This window comes from Mobula birostris, chromosome 18 (genome assembly GCF_030028105.1).
Source record: "Mobula birostris isolate sMobBir1 chromosome 18, sMobBir1.hap1, whole genome shotgun sequence".
NCBI classification, from domain to species: domain Eukaryota; kingdom Metazoa; phylum Chordata; class Chondrichthyes; order Myliobatiformes; family Myliobatidae; genus Mobula; species Mobula birostris.
In genome coordinates, this window is record NC_092387.1 from 18,980,398 (window position 1) to 19,001,152 (window position 20,755).

At 41.7% G+C, this 20,755-nt stretch overlaps 1 protein-coding gene across 2 annotated transcripts in view; it reads left to right on the top strand.

Moving 5' to 3' along the window:
* The window catches only part of LOC140211990 (casein kinase I), a 191,440-nt gene that overhangs the window by 31,980 nt on the left and 138,705 nt on the right, over positions 1-20,755 (top strand). For both annotated transcript variants that reach the window (XM_072282315.1, XM_072282316.1), the window contains exon 2: positions 15,927-16,349. In XM_072282315.1, the coding sequence (XP_072138416.1) occupies positions 16,154-16,349 (196 nt within the window). In that variant the 5' untranslated portion in view covers positions 15,927-16,153. The remainder of the gene's footprint in view (positions 1-15,926; positions 16,350-20,755) is intronic.

The window sequence follows — 20,755 nt, forward strand, 5'->3', positions numbered from 1 at the left end:
GCTGGGATATTTGTCTACTTAGTTTATCCTTTTTTTATTGAGGTGCTCATATGACATGGTGGCGTAATGATGTACGCCATTCATGTAATTCATACATATAACCCGTAATGAATTATGTAAGCAAAGAATGCTTATTCAAAGAATATTACTCAAATATTACAGAAATATTAAGTACACTACATTTATGTTTGCAAAGGATGGAAGGTAGGTGTTATTTATACAGAACACTTTGCAAAAAGCAGAAGAAACTGGTGTTGGAAATCTAAAATAAAAACAAATTTCTGGGAATACATGGTAGATGGAAAGATGGAGATTGGTGTTTCAGTCTGATCACCCTCTTCCCTTGTGTTTAAATTGCATTTTTTTTCTTTGGATGTACTATAGTCTTTTTATAATAGTCACGCAGTCAGAAATAGAACAGAGTTAAAATTTTGCTGCATTGAAATTCTGTAAGTTACTTAACATTCATATATATATTCCTGTAGTTCTAGCTGTTATTTGTTGGAGTTACATTCATGATCACCATTTTAAATATTAAAATTGGGAAAGACTGTTTCTGATTCAGGTTAAATGGGTAAATTGGTTTATTGTCGCATGTACCTAGGAACAGTGGAAAAGCTCGTCTTACATACCAGATCAATTCATTATAACAGTGTGTAAATGTGCAGGTAAGGTGGAAGTCACACTGAGGTAGATAATGAGATTGAATATATCTTGTACAAGAGGACAGTTCAAGAGTCTGATAACAGCAGAATGGAAGCTGTCCTATAAGCTTTCAGGCTTCTACTATAACCATATAACAATTACAGCATGGAAACAGGCCATCTCGACCCTTCTAGTCCGTGCCGAACTCCTACTCTCACCTAGTCCCACCGACCTGCACTCAGTCCATAACCTTCCATTCCTTTCCTGTCCATATAGTTGTCCAATTTAACTTTAAACGACAACATTGAACCTGCCTCAACCACTTCTGCTGGAAGCTCGTTCCACACAGCCACAACTCTCTGAGTAAAGAGGTTCCCCCTCATGTTACCCCTAAACTTTTGCCCTTTAACTCTCAACTCATGTCCCCATGTTTGAATCTCCCCCACTCTCAATGGGAAAAGCCTCTCCACGTCAACTCTATCAATCCCCCTCATAATTTTAAACACCTCTATCAATTCCCCTGTCAACCTTCTACGCTCCAAAGAATAAAGACCTAACTTGTTCAACCTTTCTCTGTAACTTAGGAGATGAAACCCAGGCAACATTTTAGTAAACCTCCTCTGTACTCTCTCAATTTCATTGACTTCTTTCCTATAATTTGGTGACCAGAACTGTACACAAAACTCCAAATTTGCCCTTACTAATGCCTTATACAATTTCAACATTATATCCCAACTCCTATACTCAATGCTCTGATTTATAAAGGTCAGCATACCGAAAGCTTTCTTCACCCTATCCACATGAGATTCCACCTTCAGAGAACTATGCACCATTATTCCGAGATCCCTCTGTTCTAAAGCATTGTTCAATGCCCTACCATTTACCATGTATGTCCTATTTTGATTAGTCCTACTAAAATGTAGCACCTCACATTTTTCAGCATTAAACTCTATCTGCCATCTTTCAGCCCACTCTACTAACTGGCCTAAATCTCTCTGCAAGCTTTGAAAACCTACTTCATTATCCACAATGCCACCTATCTTAGTATCATCTGCATACTTACTAATCCAATTTACCACCCCATCATCCAGGTCATTAATATATATGACAAACAACATTGGACCCAGTACAGATCCCTGAGGCACACCACTACACACTGTCCTCCAATCTGACACACAGCTATCCACCACTACTCTCTGGCGTCTCCCATCTAGCCACTGCTGAATCCATTTTACTACTTCGATATTAATGCTTAACGATTGAACCTTCCTAACTAACCTTCCATGTGGAACCTTGTCAAAGGCCTTACTGAAGTCCATATAGATAACATCCACCACTTTACCCTGGTCAACTTTCTTAGTAACCTCATCAAAAAATTCAATAAGATTTGTCAAACATGACTTTCCACGCACAAATTCATGTTGACTGTTCCTAATCAGACCCTGTCTATCCAGATAATTATATATTCCATCTCTAAGAATACTTTCCATCAATTTACCCACCACTGACGTCAAACTCACAGGCTGATAATTGCTAGGTTTACTCTTAGAACCCTTTTTAAACATTGGAACCACATGAGCAATACGCCAATCCTCTGGCACCATCCCCGTTTCTAATGACATTTGAAATATTTCTGTCAGAGCCCCTGCTATTTCCACACTAACTTCTCTCAAGCTCCTAGGGAATATCTTGTCCGGACCCGGAGACTTATCCAGTTTTATATTCCTTAAAAGCGCCAGTACTTCCTCTTCTTTAATCGACATACTTTCCGTAACTACCCTTCTTCCTTTCAACCTAACAGGAACATAAAGATCCTGTGCCCTCAAAATTTCACCTTTAATTGACTTCCATTTCTCTATTACATCCTTCCCATAAAACAAATTGTCCCAATTCACTCCTAAATCCTTTCGCATCTCCTCAAAGTTAGCCTTTCTCCAATCAAAAATCTCAACCCTGGGTCCAGTCCTATCCTTCTCCGTAATTATATTGAAGCTATTGGTATTGTGATCACTGGACCCGAAGTGCTCCCCAACACATACCTTCGTCACCTCCCCTATCTCATTCCCTAACAGGAGATCCAACACTGCCCCTTCTCTAGTTGGTACCTCTATGTATTGCTGCAAAAAACTATCTTGCACGTATTTGACAAACTCCAGACCATCCAGTCCTTTTACAGAATGGGCTTCCCAGTCCATGTATGAAAAAATAAAATCTCCCACAATTGCAACCTTGTGCTTACTACAAATATCTGCTATCTCCTTACAAATTTGCTCCTCCAGTTCTTGGTCCCCATTAGGTGGTCTATAATACACCCCTGTAAGCATCACAACACCTTTCCTATTCCTCAATTCCACCCAAATAACCTCCTTGGATGAGTCCACTAATCTATCCTGCCAGAGGACCGCTGTTATATTTTCTCTGACAAGCAATGCAACACCTCCCCCTCTTGCCTCTCCTGTTCCATCAAACCCGAAGCAACGAAATCCTGGAATATTTAGTTGCCAATCACATCCCTCCTACTACCCGACTGAAGAACAGGGGTGAGAAGAGAATGTTGTATATGGGTGGGATCTTTGATTATGCTGGATGCTTTCCAGCACTGAAAGCTTTATATATTGGTGGAATCTTTCTTCTGTACTGCTCTTCATTACTAATCACCTCTGACCCCAGTCAGGTCAGCCCTCGATCCCCTGCAGTTTGCTTACCAGGAGCACATTGAAGTTGACGATGCTGTCATCTACCTGCTGAACAGAGCCTACTTCCATTTGATATGCAAGGCAGTACAGTAAGGATCATCTTTCTTGATTTCTCAAGTGCCTTCAATATCATACAGCCCTCCTTACTGGGGAAAGAGCTCCATTCAGTGCAGGTTGGCACTTCCATTGTATTCTGGATAACAGACTACCTAATTGGCAGACCACAGTTTGTGTGGCTTCAGAGCTGTATGTCAGACATGGCTATAAGCAGCACTGAAAACCTACAGGGGACTGTACTGGTTCCCTTCCTGTTTTATCCTGTATACCTCAGACTTCAGGTATAACACTGAGTCATGCCATCTGCAGAAATTCTCTGATGACTCAGCAATAGTTGAGTGTCTAAAGGGAGGACAGGGCCCTCGTGGAGGACCTTGTCAAATGGTGCAAGCTGAATCATCTGCAGCTCAACATTAGTATGACAAAGAAGTTGGTGATGGACTTTAGGAGGACGAAGCCTGCACTGTTCCCTATTACTATTGATGGTGAGGACCTACAAGTATCTTGGGGGTGCACTTGGATGACAGACTTGAATGGAGCGCCAACACAGAGGCTGTGTACAAGAAGAGCCAGAGTTGCCTCTACTTTCTGAGGAGATTGATGTCCTTTGAAGTATGCAGGCCTGTCCCTCACATGTCCTACCAGTCCGTTGTTGCCAGTACGATCTTCTATGCAGTGGTGTGCTGGGGCAATGGCATCAACCAATTATAGGAGTCAAGCTGAACACACTGGGGGCTGTAGTGGAACAAAGGACCCTACGAAAAATCCTGGCAATTCGGGACAATGTTTCTCACCCTCTGCATGCCACCTTGGCTGAACAGAGGAGCATTTTTAGTAATATACTAAGACAACTGTGCAGCTCCAAAGAGCGCTATACGAGGTTATTCTTACCCTCGGCCATTAGGCTCTGTACTGAGTCAGCCTATAGCCAGGGAAGTGATGACTGCTCCTGTTAGGCTGTTTGGGGTAACTTATTTTTTATTCTTTCTACCTCTCTTCTAATATTATTTCTGTGCACTTGTAATACTACTGTGACACTGTAATTCCCTTTGGGATCAATAAAGTATGTATCTAGCTAGTTTGACACCATCTCCCTGATTTCTTTTCAGATTGAGTTGATTTGTGTTTTTTCTCCCAAGTTCACACATTAGTTCGTGGCTTTGATTGGCATATGGCCTGCAGTATGGCAATTTTCGCCAGTACTCTTTGTACTTACCAACTAGCCTTTTTGGGGAAAAGTCATTTCAAAGGTAATGAAGCCTAATATCTGTCTGCCCAACTATCTCAATGTCTCAGTACTCATGATCATTGTTCCCAAATTCCCGAATTCCTTCCTTGTTGGTCTTTCTTATTAAACTTTCATTTAAATAATCAATTTATCAATGTAATTTATATGCTAGAGTCTATAAACTAAGCTGCAGTGTCTGTGAGATTATCTTACAGATGCCAGACTGATTCCCATGTGAGAACCATGTGTCAGTTTTAAAGATACTTGCTAACTTTTGGGTGATGTCCAAGTATGTTACCAATGCTGTCAATAGTTGGATGTTGTCAAGGCAGCTGAACTATATGGAAGAAATGTAGTAGCTAATAAGAGTTTCAAATTGATCACTGGGCCTTTCCAAAGTATTCAGCTGGCAGCTGTGGCCACTTTATAATGAGGGTGTTGGTTATGATGAATCTTGACATGCTTGCCTGTGTGTGGGTCTCGCCTTTCCTCATTCTATTCTCAAATCTCTCCCCTTCCTTTTTACAGTGAAAGCCCTTTGTCCAAATGTCATCTCTCTTAAACTAGTTTAAGATATGTTTTTTCAACAACTCTGACGTGTTTTATGTTGCTGCTCAGATGGTAGCAATGTTTGCTTCAGGCATCATCCTTGGTTTGAAACCCCACTCAGCTGATACTATAGTGCAGTATTCCAGCGGGGGGGTCTGCTGCCTACATTCATGGCTCCCCACTCTCCACTGTGTTCAGTATTGATGCAGTGCTACACCTCATCTCCAGCAAATGTCTCACTAGATTTACTGACAAATGGGGAGACTGTTCAACCTATGTTGCCTCCACTCCAGAGCCAAGGTCATCAAACTGCAGAAGCTGCTCATTGTTTGAGTGTATTTTGAGAGGGGCCTCCAAATCAGCTTCAGTTCTTTCACTGGAGCATCCAAGCATATGGGACTTCTATTTAACATCTGCAAAGCAAGTTCTACTGCAATCTTTCTATCTAACGCTGCCATTTGTCGAGGAAGGTTCATAGAAAATGTGGATCACTTCACCTATCTCTAGAGTGACCTCTCACTAAAGGTAGATGTTGGCAAAATTCACCATTGCTGATCTTGAACAAGCTGGAAATAATGAAAAGACTGTAGATCAAGAGGGCCAAGTTCATGGTCTACTAGGCAGTACCTGGCTTCCTACATGCTTCTGAGACATGGATTATTTACAACGCTGGAGTGCCATCGCCAATATTGAAAAGAGAATACATCCCTGCTTTACCAATCCACCAGAAAGGTAAATGAACCTCTCTTCCAAGCCACATCACCAACGTTGAGGTAATTGCAATCAAGATTGTTTAATATAATTTTCTAAGCGCAAACGTACAGGAGAACAAAATAATTCTTTCTCCAGATCTAATGCGACACAAAAAAACACCAAGTTAAAGAAGACAATAATAAACAATAAATATATAAGCTAGCTTGTATATTTTAATTGTATATCCATAAAGTGGCGTATGAGTGTCTGTACATAAGGTGACTGACAGGAAATGATAAAGTAGTGGTGATGTGGATTAGAGGGTGGAGGTGTTGAGCAGCCTTTCTGCTTGGGGGAAGTAACTGTTTTTGAGTCTGATGCTACATAGCCTCCTCTCTGATGGGACAGGACAAACAGTCCATGATCAGGGTGGGTGGGATCCTTCATGATGTTGCTGGCCTTTCTGTTTATATGTTCTTGGTGGTGGGTAAGCTGCTGCCGGTGATGCATTGGGCAGTTTTTGACTATCTGTCTATGTTCAAAGTTCTGTTGGGCAGCCCGTGTTGGTGGCTAGCTCTACGCAGGCTCTTTATTCTTTACATTTGCAGCAAGAAGTAGCAAGATGGATGGAGGAAAAGATTCAAGTGTATTCTTAAAGTCCTCTGGAAAAAGAATGAAATTCTCACTGAAGTCCAGGGTTATCAGGCCCATGACTCTTCAAAATGGAGCATCAGGATTGGTGATGACATTGATGACCTTGAGTTCAGTGCACCAGGAACCAAAATCAAGTTTGTCGTGTGCTAAAGCACATGTGTGCACAGGTGCAATGAAACACTTATGACAGCTTCACAGCCACATAGCAAAAGATTAGCAGCATTTACAAAAAAAAAGGAATTAAAAAAACAATCATACACAAATTTTCCAAGAACTTCTGTTCCGCCATCATCAGAGTTACAATTGGTCTTTGAATGCTTCCTTCCTCCTTTGGACTATTTATTTTTGTAATTCACACTAATTCTGTGTCTCGCAGTGTACTGTTGTGGCAAAACAACACATTGGTCATAAATCTGATTTTAAAAGAATACAGTTGGAACCAAAAAAATTCCATTTTAGTGCATAGTGTTCAAATTGGGCATTAGGTTGGTTCAAGAGCTAAATGGTTGTGGGAAAGTAGCAGTGTGGGACTTAAGGCTACTATACAGCCTGCCTTAGAGTGACTGTGAGAAGAGTGCATAACCTGTGTGCTGGGAGATCTTTACATGCCCTGAAACTTGGTATAAATGGTGAAAGGAGACTTTTCTGCCCTCCCACCACATGGACTAGACTATGGATCCCACATAGACCTTGACAGCGATCTTAAAGGCACCCCAGAACTGTTACCTCAGATTATGAAGAAGAGAAAGAAACAGAAGTGGGATTCTTTTTTAAATTTGGGTGTATGGTGAGGTGTTGTCATATAAAAGATTCCTTCTTGCTCTTTGAAGAAAAGCAGTGAAATTATGGAGAATAAAAAAAACTGCAGATGCTTGAAGGTGATAGAAAGAAAAATGCTGGACAGAAGGGTCACAACCTGAAGTGTGGACTATTTATTCCCCTCCATAGATGCTGCCTGACTTGCAGAGCTTCTTCAGCATTTTGTGTGTGTTGCTGATATTTCATGTCGAACGTCCTTTGTGAGAAGACTCTGATTCTGACCTGCTGAGTTCTTCTGTTATTTTCCAGTAGGAAATTTCCCTCCATTTCCTGGCCAAGATTTTATATATCAACCAATGTTGTAAAAATAGACTACTTTGCCATTAATTTTGTTGTCACGCCTAAACTACTTAGCCGTGTTTCCCACATAACAATAGTGTTGACAGTCCATTAGCTTTTCAGTGGCTGTGAAACGCTTTGGGATTCCCTGAGGTCATGATTGCATTGTATGAATATATCTCCTTGTGCCTTGTTCTGTGGCTGCTTCTCACTGTGCAGCTGGAGCACCAATTTATGTAATTGCTGTGCCTTTGGCCACAGAGGTTTTTATGTTGCGCTGTGCAGTGATGATCATCATCTGACTCTCATACCTCTGTAGCCTCCCTGTCCTCATAACTTTGGAGCTAATTTTTTCCTATGAGTCATTTAAGCATAACAGAAAAAGGTCAAATCTCTTTATAACAATATAACCATCCAGAGTGGAAGAGGATGGGCAATTCCCATGTCAATCAAACCTGGTCTCTGCTTAGCAGTTAGCAACTGAGCTTGATTTTGTGCTCAACTTAAATTGTAGCTACATATCTTCCAATCAGTCATTAATAAATTACTTTGCTGTTATTGGTAGAAGTGTCTGTCGTTTTGGTTGTATTTCCTCCATTTTGAGACTATTTTGTCTAAGTTGATGGCTGTTTTGCCTGTTCTGAGAACTCTGGGTGAATGATATGTTGTCAGTAGGCACTGTTAATAATGTTGTAGATATGCAGTAGATTCCAGTTACTTGGGCCGTCGGTTAATTGGGACGGCCATATACTTGGGACAGCTCTTAAAGAGCAAAAACTAAATTGAGAAAATAGCTGGGATTCCCTTCATTTATTTAGGATTTTATGCTACTTAATTGGGACAGGAGATTGTTGCCAAAGATTTTCTAACTAGCGTTAGTGAAGTACACTTGCGTAGCCTTAAGATAGGGGTCCCCAACCTTTTTTGCACTGCGGACCGATTGAATATTGACAATATTCTTGCGGACCGGCCGACCGGGGGGGGGGAGGGTTGCCAACGGACAAGAGTAGCCGTCAAATACGTTATGTTTACCCAGAGAAAGACGACGATGACCATGAAGCCTTGCGCAGGCGCCAGTGCGCATGCGTGTACCTGCCGATTTATTTCCCCGCAAATTGTTTCTGGCGATTCTGTCCGTGGGGGGGGGTGTGGTGGGGGTGTTGTTAATCACGACCGGAATATCGATGATAAGTGGCTAATACACTCAATTTTGTTTCTGAAAGGGTTTATCTAACGAATTTAATATTAAACACGCAGCGCCTACTTTCCTCGCATGAATATAGTGAGAAGACAGGGGAGCTTGAAGTAAGTGTTGAACAAACTTCCAGTAGAAGTGGTAGAGACAGGTTTGATATTATCATTTAAAGAAAAATTGGATAGGTATATGGACAGGAAAGGAATGGAGGGTTGTGGGCTGAGTGCAGGTCGGTGGGACTAGGTGAGAGTAGCGTTTGGCACGGACTAGAAGGGCTGGGATGGCCTGTTTCCGTGCTGTAATTGTTGTATGGTTATATAAGTAAGTCAATAGCATCATAACATTTTAAGTAACGTTTGGATATTAAGCACACAGCACGTATTTTCCCCGTACGAACATATAAAATCATTGCAACACACCAATATCGCTGAATCAGTGGGAGCCCTGGGCTTGTTTTCCTGCAACAACACGGTCCTATCGAGGAGTGATGGGAGACAGCGATACTCGAAGGGGGTTCCTTGTGTCCAGTCTATTCCGCAATTTAGTTTTCGTTGCATTCATTGCAGAAAACTTCACTTCGCAGAAATATGTTGGAAATGGAAGCAACTTTTTCAGTGCTTTCGTGGCTATCTCAGGATATTCAGCCTTGACTTTGATCCAGAATGCCGGCAGAGATGTTATGTCAAACATACTTTTCAGCCCGCCGTCATTTGCAAGCTCGAGGAGTTGATCTTCTTCCCGTGCTGACATGGATGACGCGTGCGTAATGACCTTGCGTGCATTCAAGCTCAACAGTGCGTGACAGGGAATGAGGAAAGGTGCAGCTGACTCATATCGCCAAATCATATCGTTTCCTCGGGGCCTGGTAGTGCATGCTTTGCGGCCCGGTGGTTGGGGACCGCTGCCATAAGACACCACACCGTGCTTAGAGCAGTCAGTTTCTAAATCGTTGCGTGTGCTTGTGTTCAAAAAACAGTGATTTTTGTCACTGATAATTGGTGAGAAATAAGTAGTAAGACATTTTGCTCGCTGCAGTTTCAAGCATTTAGGCTGGAAGTTAAAATGAATCAATTTCACTATTTCAACAAGTAGAATTACGAAGGTTTTGAAGATTCCTTGAATGTTACAATGAAAATGTAGATTTGCAGGATACAGTCATCTAAAGCATTATATGAGGAAAGTCCATTGCACCAGATGTCTGCGCTGGATGTGTTCATTTACAATCAATCATAAGAACAGGACAGATGAATTCCTCTGTCAATAACTATCAGAAACATGCACAGTTTTATTGTACTGTAGAGGTATTGGTAGTTTGTCAATTTGTTCTGTATTTCATTTAAGTACATGAATTGTTACCCAGTTAAACAGTAATTTGTCTTTTTAACTAGTTCCAAGGAACTTCAGATAATTGGGGCAGCCAATTAATTGGACCAAAATGTACTGATCTTGATGTGTCCCAATTAACTGGAATCCACTATATTTATATAGTTAAGCATTTTACAAAGAGCTAGAAGAACTCAGTGGGTCAGACAGCATCAGTTGAGGGATGTGGACAGCCAACATTTTGCTCGAGATCCTTCATCTAGTCTCGTGAATGATTTCAACTTAAAATGTCAACTCTCCCTTTCCCTCCATAGATGTGTGTTGCTTCATATTTCTAGCACCTGCAGTCTTGTGTCTCTATTCGAGCATTTTAACCTGCTCTTTTTTTTCAGTAAAATATTAGACCATAAAATGTAGGAGCAGAATTAGGCCATAAGCCGCATCGAGTCTGCTCCGCCACTTCATTGCTGATCCGTCTCCCTCTCAGCTCCAGTCTCCTGCCTTCTCTCCATATCCCTCCATGTCCTGACTAATCAAGAACCTATCAGCCTCTGCCTTAAATATACCCAATGACTTGGCCTCCACAGCTGCTGTGCAACAAATTTCACAGATTCACCACTCTCTGGCTGAAGGAATGCCCCCTCATCTCCCTTCTAAATGGATGCCCCTTCCATTCTGAGGCTGTGTCCTCTGGTCCTAAACTCCTCCACCATAGGAAATGTCCTCTCAACATCCACTCTATTGAAGCGTTTCAACATTTGATAAGTTTCAATGAGATCCCTCTGCCTCATTCTTCTGAATTCCTGTGAGGATAGGCCCGGAACCATCAATTCATCCTCATATGGTCACCCTTTCATTCCCGGAATTACTCTCAGGGACCTCCTTTGAAACATATCCAATGTCAGCACATCTTTGGATAAGGGGCCCAGAACTCCTCAGTACTCCAAGTGAGGCCTTAGCAGCACCTTGTATAGCCTCAACAATACATCCTTGCTTTCATATTCTCGTGCTCTCAATGACGCTAATATTGCATTCCTTACCACTGACACAACTTGCCAATTAACCTTTAAGGAATTTGGCATGAGGACTCCCAAGTCCCTTTGCAACTCAGATTTTTAAATTTCTTTCTCCATTTATAAAATAGTCTACGCTTTTATTTCTTATACCGAAGTGCACAACCATACACTTCCATCTGCCAATTCTTTGCCCATTCTCTTAATCTAAGTCCTTCTGCAGCCTCTCTGCTTCCTCAACACCACCTGCTCCTCCACCTATCTTCATATGCCCTGAAAACCTGGCCACAAGCCATCAATTTGGTCATCCGAATCATATAACCTAAAAAAAAAGCAGTCCTAACAGCATATTATTTGATATCTAGTTCAATTCAGTCACCCATACCTCTTTTGATCCAGTGATTATGCAAAATTTGGAGGTGAATTGCATTTAGATAGCACACAGTTAGCAGAATTCTGATTGATGCATCAATGTATCCTTTCTGCAAAACTCAATCTGTATTATTTGGAAATGTAAGACTTGATTTTGCAAGACTCAATTCAAAGAGGCTGCATTTGGAATAATTTTAGTTTGTATCCAAAGCAGTTGTAAGGTTTGCCAGCATACAAAATGCAGGTGAATTTCTGTGCTGGTTATATTGCTTGAATGCTAATAAGTTGTTGCCATTTAATTTGGCAAAGGTGTATGCATAGCCATACATTCCCAGTTCAGAGCTCTACATATGACCAGTGAAGGGATCATAAAATAGCTTCCTTAGGTTGTATAGTCATCTTATCTGCTGTCCTATTGTTGGAATTTGTATTCCCAGTGTAGTTTGGTACTGGGTAGTGGTGACCGGGGGGTGGGGGAGGTAGAAAGTTATTTTCCTAATTGCTGTCTTCATTTTGTTATCCTAATATTGCTGCATGTTTGGCTTTTGGCTGTTGTAGAGTGATAGGGCTGCAGTATAATACGGATGTAGGGCCTTTGGCCCGAGAATCTGTGGTGCCCACCCAGCTAATCCCAATTTCCTGTGTACCTTTGCATTCTGTCCAGAAGCAACAAAAACTATGAAGCAAGATTGCATTGGTTCTGGTTTTAATCCTGTGGGTGCTTAATGCCCCTAATGCAGCTGGTCCTCCATTGCTGTCTGTATAGAAGGACTCTGCATTTCTATGTCCATTACAATTGCTTTTTGACAGTCACAGCTGTTAGCCCTGAGCTGAACCCCTGAACCTGGAGGACCGGTGGACCACTCGTAATCTGGCTACTACCCTTTGACCTGTTTGGCATGGGTACCCTACCAAGAGCCGAGCACAAACCCCCTGACCCCAGTCAACATAGTTCTCTGGGTCATTGAGGCACGCAAGCCTCTTAAACCCTTCTACAAGGTTATGTTTCTTTTGGAGGAATCCTTTTGAATGCTATTAACAAATAACTGAGGAAATTGAGACAATGAAGTATGTGATAATTGTCTTAAAGACATCATCCTCCCTGTTATCAAGATTAGTCCTTGGAAAATTATGACTGTTCTGAATTATGAGGAATTTACTTAAATGGACTACAGAAGAGAATGGATGTTCAGGTAATTTTAGGCATGGTCTGCTGTTTAAAAATGTTCCTGTTGAAGCTTGAGTCAAAACATAGCAATACCAATGGGGAATTCTAATTGCAACGTAAGTAACAACGAAATGGGATTCTGGTTTAAAACTGTGTAGTTCAAAAATTTGAAACATTAAAAGGTTAGATGATCTAATCCAGTGGTATACCATCACCCCATTTTGAGCTCTGCCATGAGAAGAGATTGCTATGTGGACAGAATATTCAAGGTTGTGCTGAGAACAACATCCCTACTGACTCCTGGAAATCTCTGGCCCATGACCATTCAGCTTGGAGCAGGAGCATTTGCGAAGGTATTGAGAACTGAGCCCAAGGATCAGCAGCAATCTGCAATCCTAGGTGAGCAGCAGAAGATGCATACTATCCACCCACCTGCCCCTTCAACCTTCTGCCCCATCTGCAGCTCCACATTTTCCCCAGTGGCCAATTCAGAACTCTCAAAATTGCATTGGAAGCAAGTTGTTTTGGTCTTGATCCCAAGAGACTGCATAGTATTTCATAGAAAATGAGTCAAAAGCATTTTGAGACATCCCAAGGTTGTGAACGGTATTTAAATGAGATGTCTTTTGTCAAGTCAGGGAAGCCTTCCATTTAGTTTTGGAATGAAGAACACTCTTATTTCATTAAACATTACAAATAACAAATATGGAGAGGTTTACTGCTTAGTATGTCACTTGTGGTTTGAGAAGTATGAATAGATACTGAGGTTGCAGGTGAAGAACTTTAAAAGAAAACAATTCTAACATGCTTAGCAGACTGGCCTTGCTGAGGTATCTCTCTGGCAACCTCTGTTACTGACGTATTGGTAGAATGTGGCCACTTTAACTCCTCTGTCCTTTTAGAGGTCTCTCATGCAGGTGGTACAGGACCATCACCAAATCTGTATAATATTTCTGTTGTGAAGCGTGACTCACTATTTTTCAGTGGCCCTTAGCTGGCTTAAATTTGATTTGTATGGAGGTCATCAAAATAACATGCAAGTTATCAGAAATTGCAACGTTGCATATTGTGCCTGTCGAGCCGGCTGGTGGCATAGTGGCATCAGCGCCGGACTTCAGAGCGAAGGCTCCCAGGTTAGAATCCAGCCGGCTCCCCTGACACACTTTCCATCCGTGCTGGGTTGAGCGTCGAGCTAGCAACTCGACTTCGTAAAAAAGAAATTGCCTGCTACAGAAACATCAACAGCAAAGAGTTGATGGCCTATGTTCTCTCGTGAGTTTAAGGGCAATTTCTTCTTCTCCTATATTGTGCCTGTATCTGTTGCATTTCCTCAGAAATAGAACCTTTAAATCACTTTTTCCCTCTAAGTATTGAATTCCTCCGACACAGCAAAAATAGAAATCCTGATTTAAAGAAGTGTTAACCAAGTTTTGAAAGGCAGCATCTTGAGCAGGGTTGTTGGATATGACACAAGGTATCCCAGCAAAACTGGCCACTATCACTCAAAGATTGAAGTACTTTGAAAAGTTTAAATTAGTGGATAAATGGGAGAAAATCTATAGATTCAAATGATTGTCTTAACCACCTGATGAGCATAGCCAGCTTATTGGTTTCATCTCTATACACTTTTCCACTTTAAATATGGATAGTGTTGCTGCTTATTATATCATTTCTGGTGTGGGAAGTATCAATAGATACTGAGTTGCAGTTGAGAAACTTTATTTACAGCAACTTTTCCATTTCTCATATAATTCATGTGGAAATCATTAGGTTGTGATATGAATTTTCCTTGCTGTAGCTTTGGTATTAACCCACAGGTTGGTGGGTAGATTTTATCATTTTTATAACCTTTAACAGCTGAGGCTTGGGGGAGTGTTGTGGGAAGGTGTGGATACCAACTTGGAATTCAGTGGTAAAGCTTTGTTTTCAATTACTGGGGCAGTAGAGGGTCGAATACCCAATTTTTCCATCATGTGGTCAAAGCCATGCCCCAGAACCCAGCTCGAGGCATTTGTTATTTCAATCGTTTGGAATCCCTAACTGTCTCAAGACTTGTCACCTAACTGACGTTACTGGGGAATGATAATTCCAGAATGCTTGACAATTGGCAGACAATTTGCTCACATGTCCATTTCCTGTTATGGTGCAGTGCATCACAGAAGAAGGTAATTTGGCCCAGTGGGCCTTTCAATGGTCTTTATTAGAATTCACACTTAAAGAGCTGTAATATACAAGGCAATAGACCAATAAGTAGTGTGAGGAATCCTAACTCACTCCATTTTTTGGCTAGTATTGACACTGGGGCTGAATGAGGTCCTTCTGTGCTATAGATTTTCTTCTATGATGCTCTCTGAACTAATACTGAATATTAACATTGTTCCGGTCTCTAATTTGAGATTTGCGGTGAGCCTATAGTGGTATTTTAGTTGCTAACCCCATTGCTTTCTCCTTCATTCTACTTGAATAGGTCTGTTGTTATGGGAGAATGTCACATTCTAATCACTCTGGTAACAGGAGTTTCTTCCTGATTCTTAATGGGATTTCAAATTATCCTTGCGACAGGTCCAGAAGGAGGATCTCAGCCCAAAATGTCGACTGTCTATTCCTTTCCATAGAATCTACCTGACCTGCTGAGTTCCTCCAGCATTTGGTGTGTGTTGCTTGGATTTCCAGCATCTGTAGACATTCTCGTGTGTATATGTAGCTGGGGTGCCTAAGACTTGCACAGTACTGCAGTAATTTTATGTTTTGCAATGTAATGCTGCTGCAGAAAAGACAAATTTCATGACATGTGAGTGATGATAAACCTGATTCTGATGTGGGTCTCCACTGTGGACTGAGAGTGGGAAAGGGGGCAGGGAGAAGGGAATCATGGTTGGGAAAAGGGGAAGGGAGCAAGAAGTGCCAGAAGGACATTCTGTAATAATCAAAAAACCAGTTGTTTGTAATCAAATGACCTTGCCTGGTATTTCAGGACTGCGTGTGTCTGCACCCATGCCAACCCCTACCCCTGGCACGCCTTCTCTGTCACCTGTCCCACACCCCTCTGGTGGTGCTCCACTTTGACAAATGCGGTATATGTGCCTAAGACTTTGCACAATATTGTACAAGGGGTATGCAAATGTTGTTCTAGCAACGTGCATTGTCCAAATAGAATGCTTTAAATGTAGCTCTGATTTAGTAGTGTATTTGGATAAAGAATTGTGAACTCATTGGATTTTCTTTCGATTTCCAGGATTTATTTTCATGTCTTCAATGTGAATAGGAAGCACCCATGAAGACAGAAGCAATCAATTTGTTTTCTGACAGTAAGGGAATGGATGGCTATCGAATCTGAAGACAGCCATGCTATTCAATGACTGCCTTTGACTGCACTAAGGGACTCAGCATTGCCCACCAGTTTGGCAGCTTTAACACAAACGCTCTAGACTTCTGTCGTTGAGCTGTGACCCTCCTGCTGCTATGGAATCTAGTCGGGCAAGCAGAGAGCGAGAGAAGGAGAAAGCTGAAGAACCTCGACGGTCGAGTAAACAGTCTGGACGGAGTCCGTATGGCACTCGCCCTGGCTCTAACCAGTCGTCAGGGGTTCTTATGGTTGGACCAAATTTTAGGGTTGGCAAGAAGATTGGATGTGGCAATTTTGGAGAACTTCGATTAGGTAAGAACTTCATTGACTGTCTAGATATTCTCAGTTACTTTTACAATCGTGATTTGGTACTTGTGTTCAAAATCTTGGATAAACAGGCTGCCATTTGGGGCCTCAAGTCATTAGATTGCTTAACTTTTTAACACAAACTGTTTTAACAGGAATTTTAAACACTAGTTGAAAGAACTTGCACATTGATTTACTTTTGTGGCCCTTATTTCTATTTGAGATTTTTCTTTTTTAATATTCTCCTTCCTGTAATTTTTTATGTTGCATTACATCCATAACCAAGGAGAGATTACCAAGGGGATTGGAAATGACGGCTTCTGCCAGTGATGCCCTTGGAAATGTCCAAACCTGCACTGAGTGACTACTAAATTAGTCTACAAGCTGGTCCAGTCTTGCAATGCGGCTTCATTCCTGTGATGTGTGTGCATCTCTATCCCACCATCAGGGTAGAGCTTCCTCCCCAAGCACCACCGTGTGTTAAAAATGCTTCAGAAGCCCATTTCCAAAACTTTAGCACTAAATCGCCCTTCCTTAAATCTTTCTTATTTGGTATTTCCGTTCACTGTTCCAATGTAACTGCAAGAATTATTCAAGGACAGGAGCTATTCTTTGTAATATGACTACAATATCAGTTCTGGGTGAGTGCCTGTACTTCCTCCTCTGAATCAAAAAGTTATGGGCTCGTTCCCCACTTTTTCCTGGGGATATAGTATAAATGCTAAATTACTAGGCCAGCAGGCAGAGTTTGGGATCATTCATATGGAAATATAAATGTACATTCCTCCCTGGCAGCTGGGAATTTGTATTCAAGCAATTAAACTAAACCTCAGAGTTCAAAGCAACTAGATCTGTCAGTTTTACTGACATCCTGACCTGGTCTAGCCGGTGGGTAACTCCAGCTTAATCAGTATGATTTGACTCTTCCCAATTCAGGTTCACATGGTGATAGACAATAATTTTTAGCATTGACAGCATCTCATAAACGACCAAGTAAAAACATTAGCTGTTAAGGTGCTGAACTCAACTATGGTAAGGAAAGTTTAAGTCATCTAAAATGAAATGATGAGCCCTTGAAGAGCTGTAACTTACAAGGCTATAGACCAATAGATAGTGGAGTCTTAGAGCACAACAGCGTAGAAACAGGCCATTCAGCCCATCTAGTGTGCTGAACTTGCATCATTATTGCCCAACATGGGCACAATGGGGTGAATGGGCACCTTCTGTGCCACAGATTTCTTTGTGATTTGATTGACATTGCTCCTTTGAATAAATACTGATCTACATCTTGCCAATCTCTTGCAATCTATGGTATCTTATAATCATACCAAATACTTATTGTCCATGCCAACAGTGATTCCTGTCTATGTTAATCCCATTTGTCTGTATTAGAATTGTATCTCTACACCTTTCTTGGCTAAATACCTTTCAAACATTGTAATTGTATCTGTCTGTCCTACCACTTCTGGTAGCTTGGGCTGGATGACCACCACTGTGTGTGTATGAGATAGAGAAACTCCCTGACCTAACTGAGCATGACAGAACTTTTACATGTTAAACAACAAAGTTGTTATTTATAGTTGCAGTACCTTCATAATGCTTCTTTCCAGTTAGATGTAATTTTTCAAATCCCTGGATCTTTCCACCAACACACCCAAAACAAGTGTTAATTATTGTGGGGTCTGAGTCATATTCATGAATGGGGTCTTAATTGTATTCATGCACGCAAGTCAATTGGGTGTTTCCTGTTTTGAGCTGCATTTTAAACTTAATCTACGACCCATGTTCGGATCTGAAGGTTAATATTTCAAATCTCTTACTAACTCTTCCTTCAGTTAGTCCTGACGAAGGGTCTCGACCTGAAACGTCAACTGTACCTCTTCCTAGAGATGCTGCCTGGCCTGCTGCGTACACCAGCAACTTTGATGTGTGTTGCTTGAATTTCCAGCATCTGCAGAATTCCTGTTGTCTATGTGTGTTGCGTTAATATTTGCTATATTGCATCTCCAAAATACGCCCTAACAGTAGTCATTAGCAAAACTAAATCTGAGTAGACCTGTCTGTGTTGCACTGTTTCTGTGGTGCTGCTCCAGTGTAATAGCAGTGCCTGATTGCTGTCTGTCTTGCTTTTGCCTTCAATATTTGTAACTTCCTCCTATTTGTTAATAACTTCTGTTAATTTGAGGTGTTATGCTCTGTTAAATCCATTTTCGAAATGGAAATTGTTTTACCTGGACCTTAGGTACTGATCTTCCTTGTACCTCATATTTGAAGAATAGATTAAAAATATGTATTTGGAGGGGAAGGTTAACAAATGTATGAAGGAGAAAAGAACAGAAGATTGTTGAATGGCTAATGTGGAAGAGGGTGGGTGAGTTCTTGTGTGGAGCTGAAGTTCTGTGAGGCCAGTAGGTTGATTGGCCTGTTTCTGAGTAGTGCATTCGCTTTAATCCTAAGCAAACATTATTTGCCTCATTCAAGTCTGTAAAACGGCTTCATGAAATGGTGGAATGTTATTGACTCCTGTTTCTAATAGTTACTATATACTCAATTTCTATTCAAAGTCCAATTCTTCTTCCTTCAGCAGCTAAGAGACACACCTAGATTTTTAAAAGTCATAAATAATTGAATGCTTAGATCAAGATTCAAACCAGCTGTCATGTTATCTTGTTGCAGAATGCCAGCTCTCTTTTAGAATTTTTATTTCTATCCTTTGGCTTTGCTCCTGTCATGACAACAAACCTGTTTAGGAGCTGCATTCTAGCCTTTTCCATATGTTTCATGTATATCTTGCCTGGAGGTTTTGTACAAGCTTTGCATTTAGCTAGGCAAGGTATAATTTCCGTGGTTACTGAATGTCAAGTGTAAGTATGCAATATGTAACTGAAGGCTCGCCATTAACATCGAGCTGCGATTCGGTTGGAGCACTTCAGTACTTGGAGCAGGGGTTTAGATCTGGCTCCAGAGACCTGACTTCCATTGTAGACCCTGTTTTCCAGTGTAGCGTTGAGCAAGTGTAGCACAATCACAGCTGCAGTTATCCTGGGTGGGCTTTTAAAACAAAGAAAAATTACCAAAAAAAGAATTGCTCTTGCAGTCTTTGAGGAAAAGAAAAGCAGAAAGGTTGTACATAGGACATTACAGCACAGTCAGTGTAGGCCCTTTGGTCCACAATGTTGTGCTGACCCTCTATCCTACTCCAAGATCAATCCAACCCTTCCCTCTACATGGTGCTTCATTTTTCTATTGTCCATGTGCCTAAGTATTTTTTTAAAATGTCGCTAATAAATCTGCTTCTGCCACTACCCTTGGCATGGCATTGCACACACTCACCACTGTTTTTTTTAAAAGAGACTTACATCTAAGATTTCCCCCCCCCAATACTTTCTTCAATTCACCTTAAAATTAAGCCCCCTCACATTAGCCACGGTGAATGGGTTGTCCCATGTCGGTGAACTGCTCAACCCTGAGTTGGATTGTAAAAAGAATTCTAATGGAGGATCATTGTTTTCTTCAGACTGCCTGTTAACCCGAAAGCCCTTGCAGCCCTGGTGAACTGAGTGACTGCAGCCTATAGCGCATCCTCTGTGTGCGTGAGAACAGAGCTCTCAGGGCAAGAGATCGTGGTGCCCTGCGCAAGAGGTACAAAGACTAACTTAAGCAGTAGCTCTCTCAGACAAATATCGAGGTCAACGAGTGGCAGTAGCTGACACGTGACAGAGACTGCTGGAGCACACTAATCCATGGAGCAGCCAGGAATTTTGAGGAATCCAGAAGAGTGACTGCTGAAGAGAAGAGATGCAGGAAGGATCCTACTACCCAAGTGCCTGCATCCTACCTGTTCCCATGTCCCTACTGCACCAGAGTCTCTGCAGATCCAGAACTGACCTCTACAGTCACTAACGATCATGCTGTTGCTCCTGAGGACTCTTCTTCCCTTGTGATCTTCACAAGTGAAGAACCAGTTTTAATAGGGTGTCCAGGGAGGGGTAGCTCCTCTGGTGAAGGGGTTTGTTGTGTCCATTACAGGGTAGCTCGCTCATCTCAGTGCTCTCCTGTGATTCCAGATATCTGTTTGCATGCAAATGCAGCTACACCCTGATACAGCACTTCAACAGGCGGTCTGAAACAGGCTAGGGTAGCCAGCACCACCTACCCCTAGTGAGATAGGGACATACCTGTCCTAACATGTGAAGTCAGCTCCAGTGGATTGGATGGATGAAATCTATAGTGAGCTTCAACGGCCGGAAGTTGGCTCTGCAATGATCCATGGAGAGGGAAGGGCATGGCAAAGCACAGAAGTCATGGTCATCCAGTGCAACAAGGAAGACCACAGTTTATGACGCTTGTTCATACCACTGGAACAAGACTTCCAAGGTCGAGAGAGTGGCACTTGCCCCAGTGCAACAGCT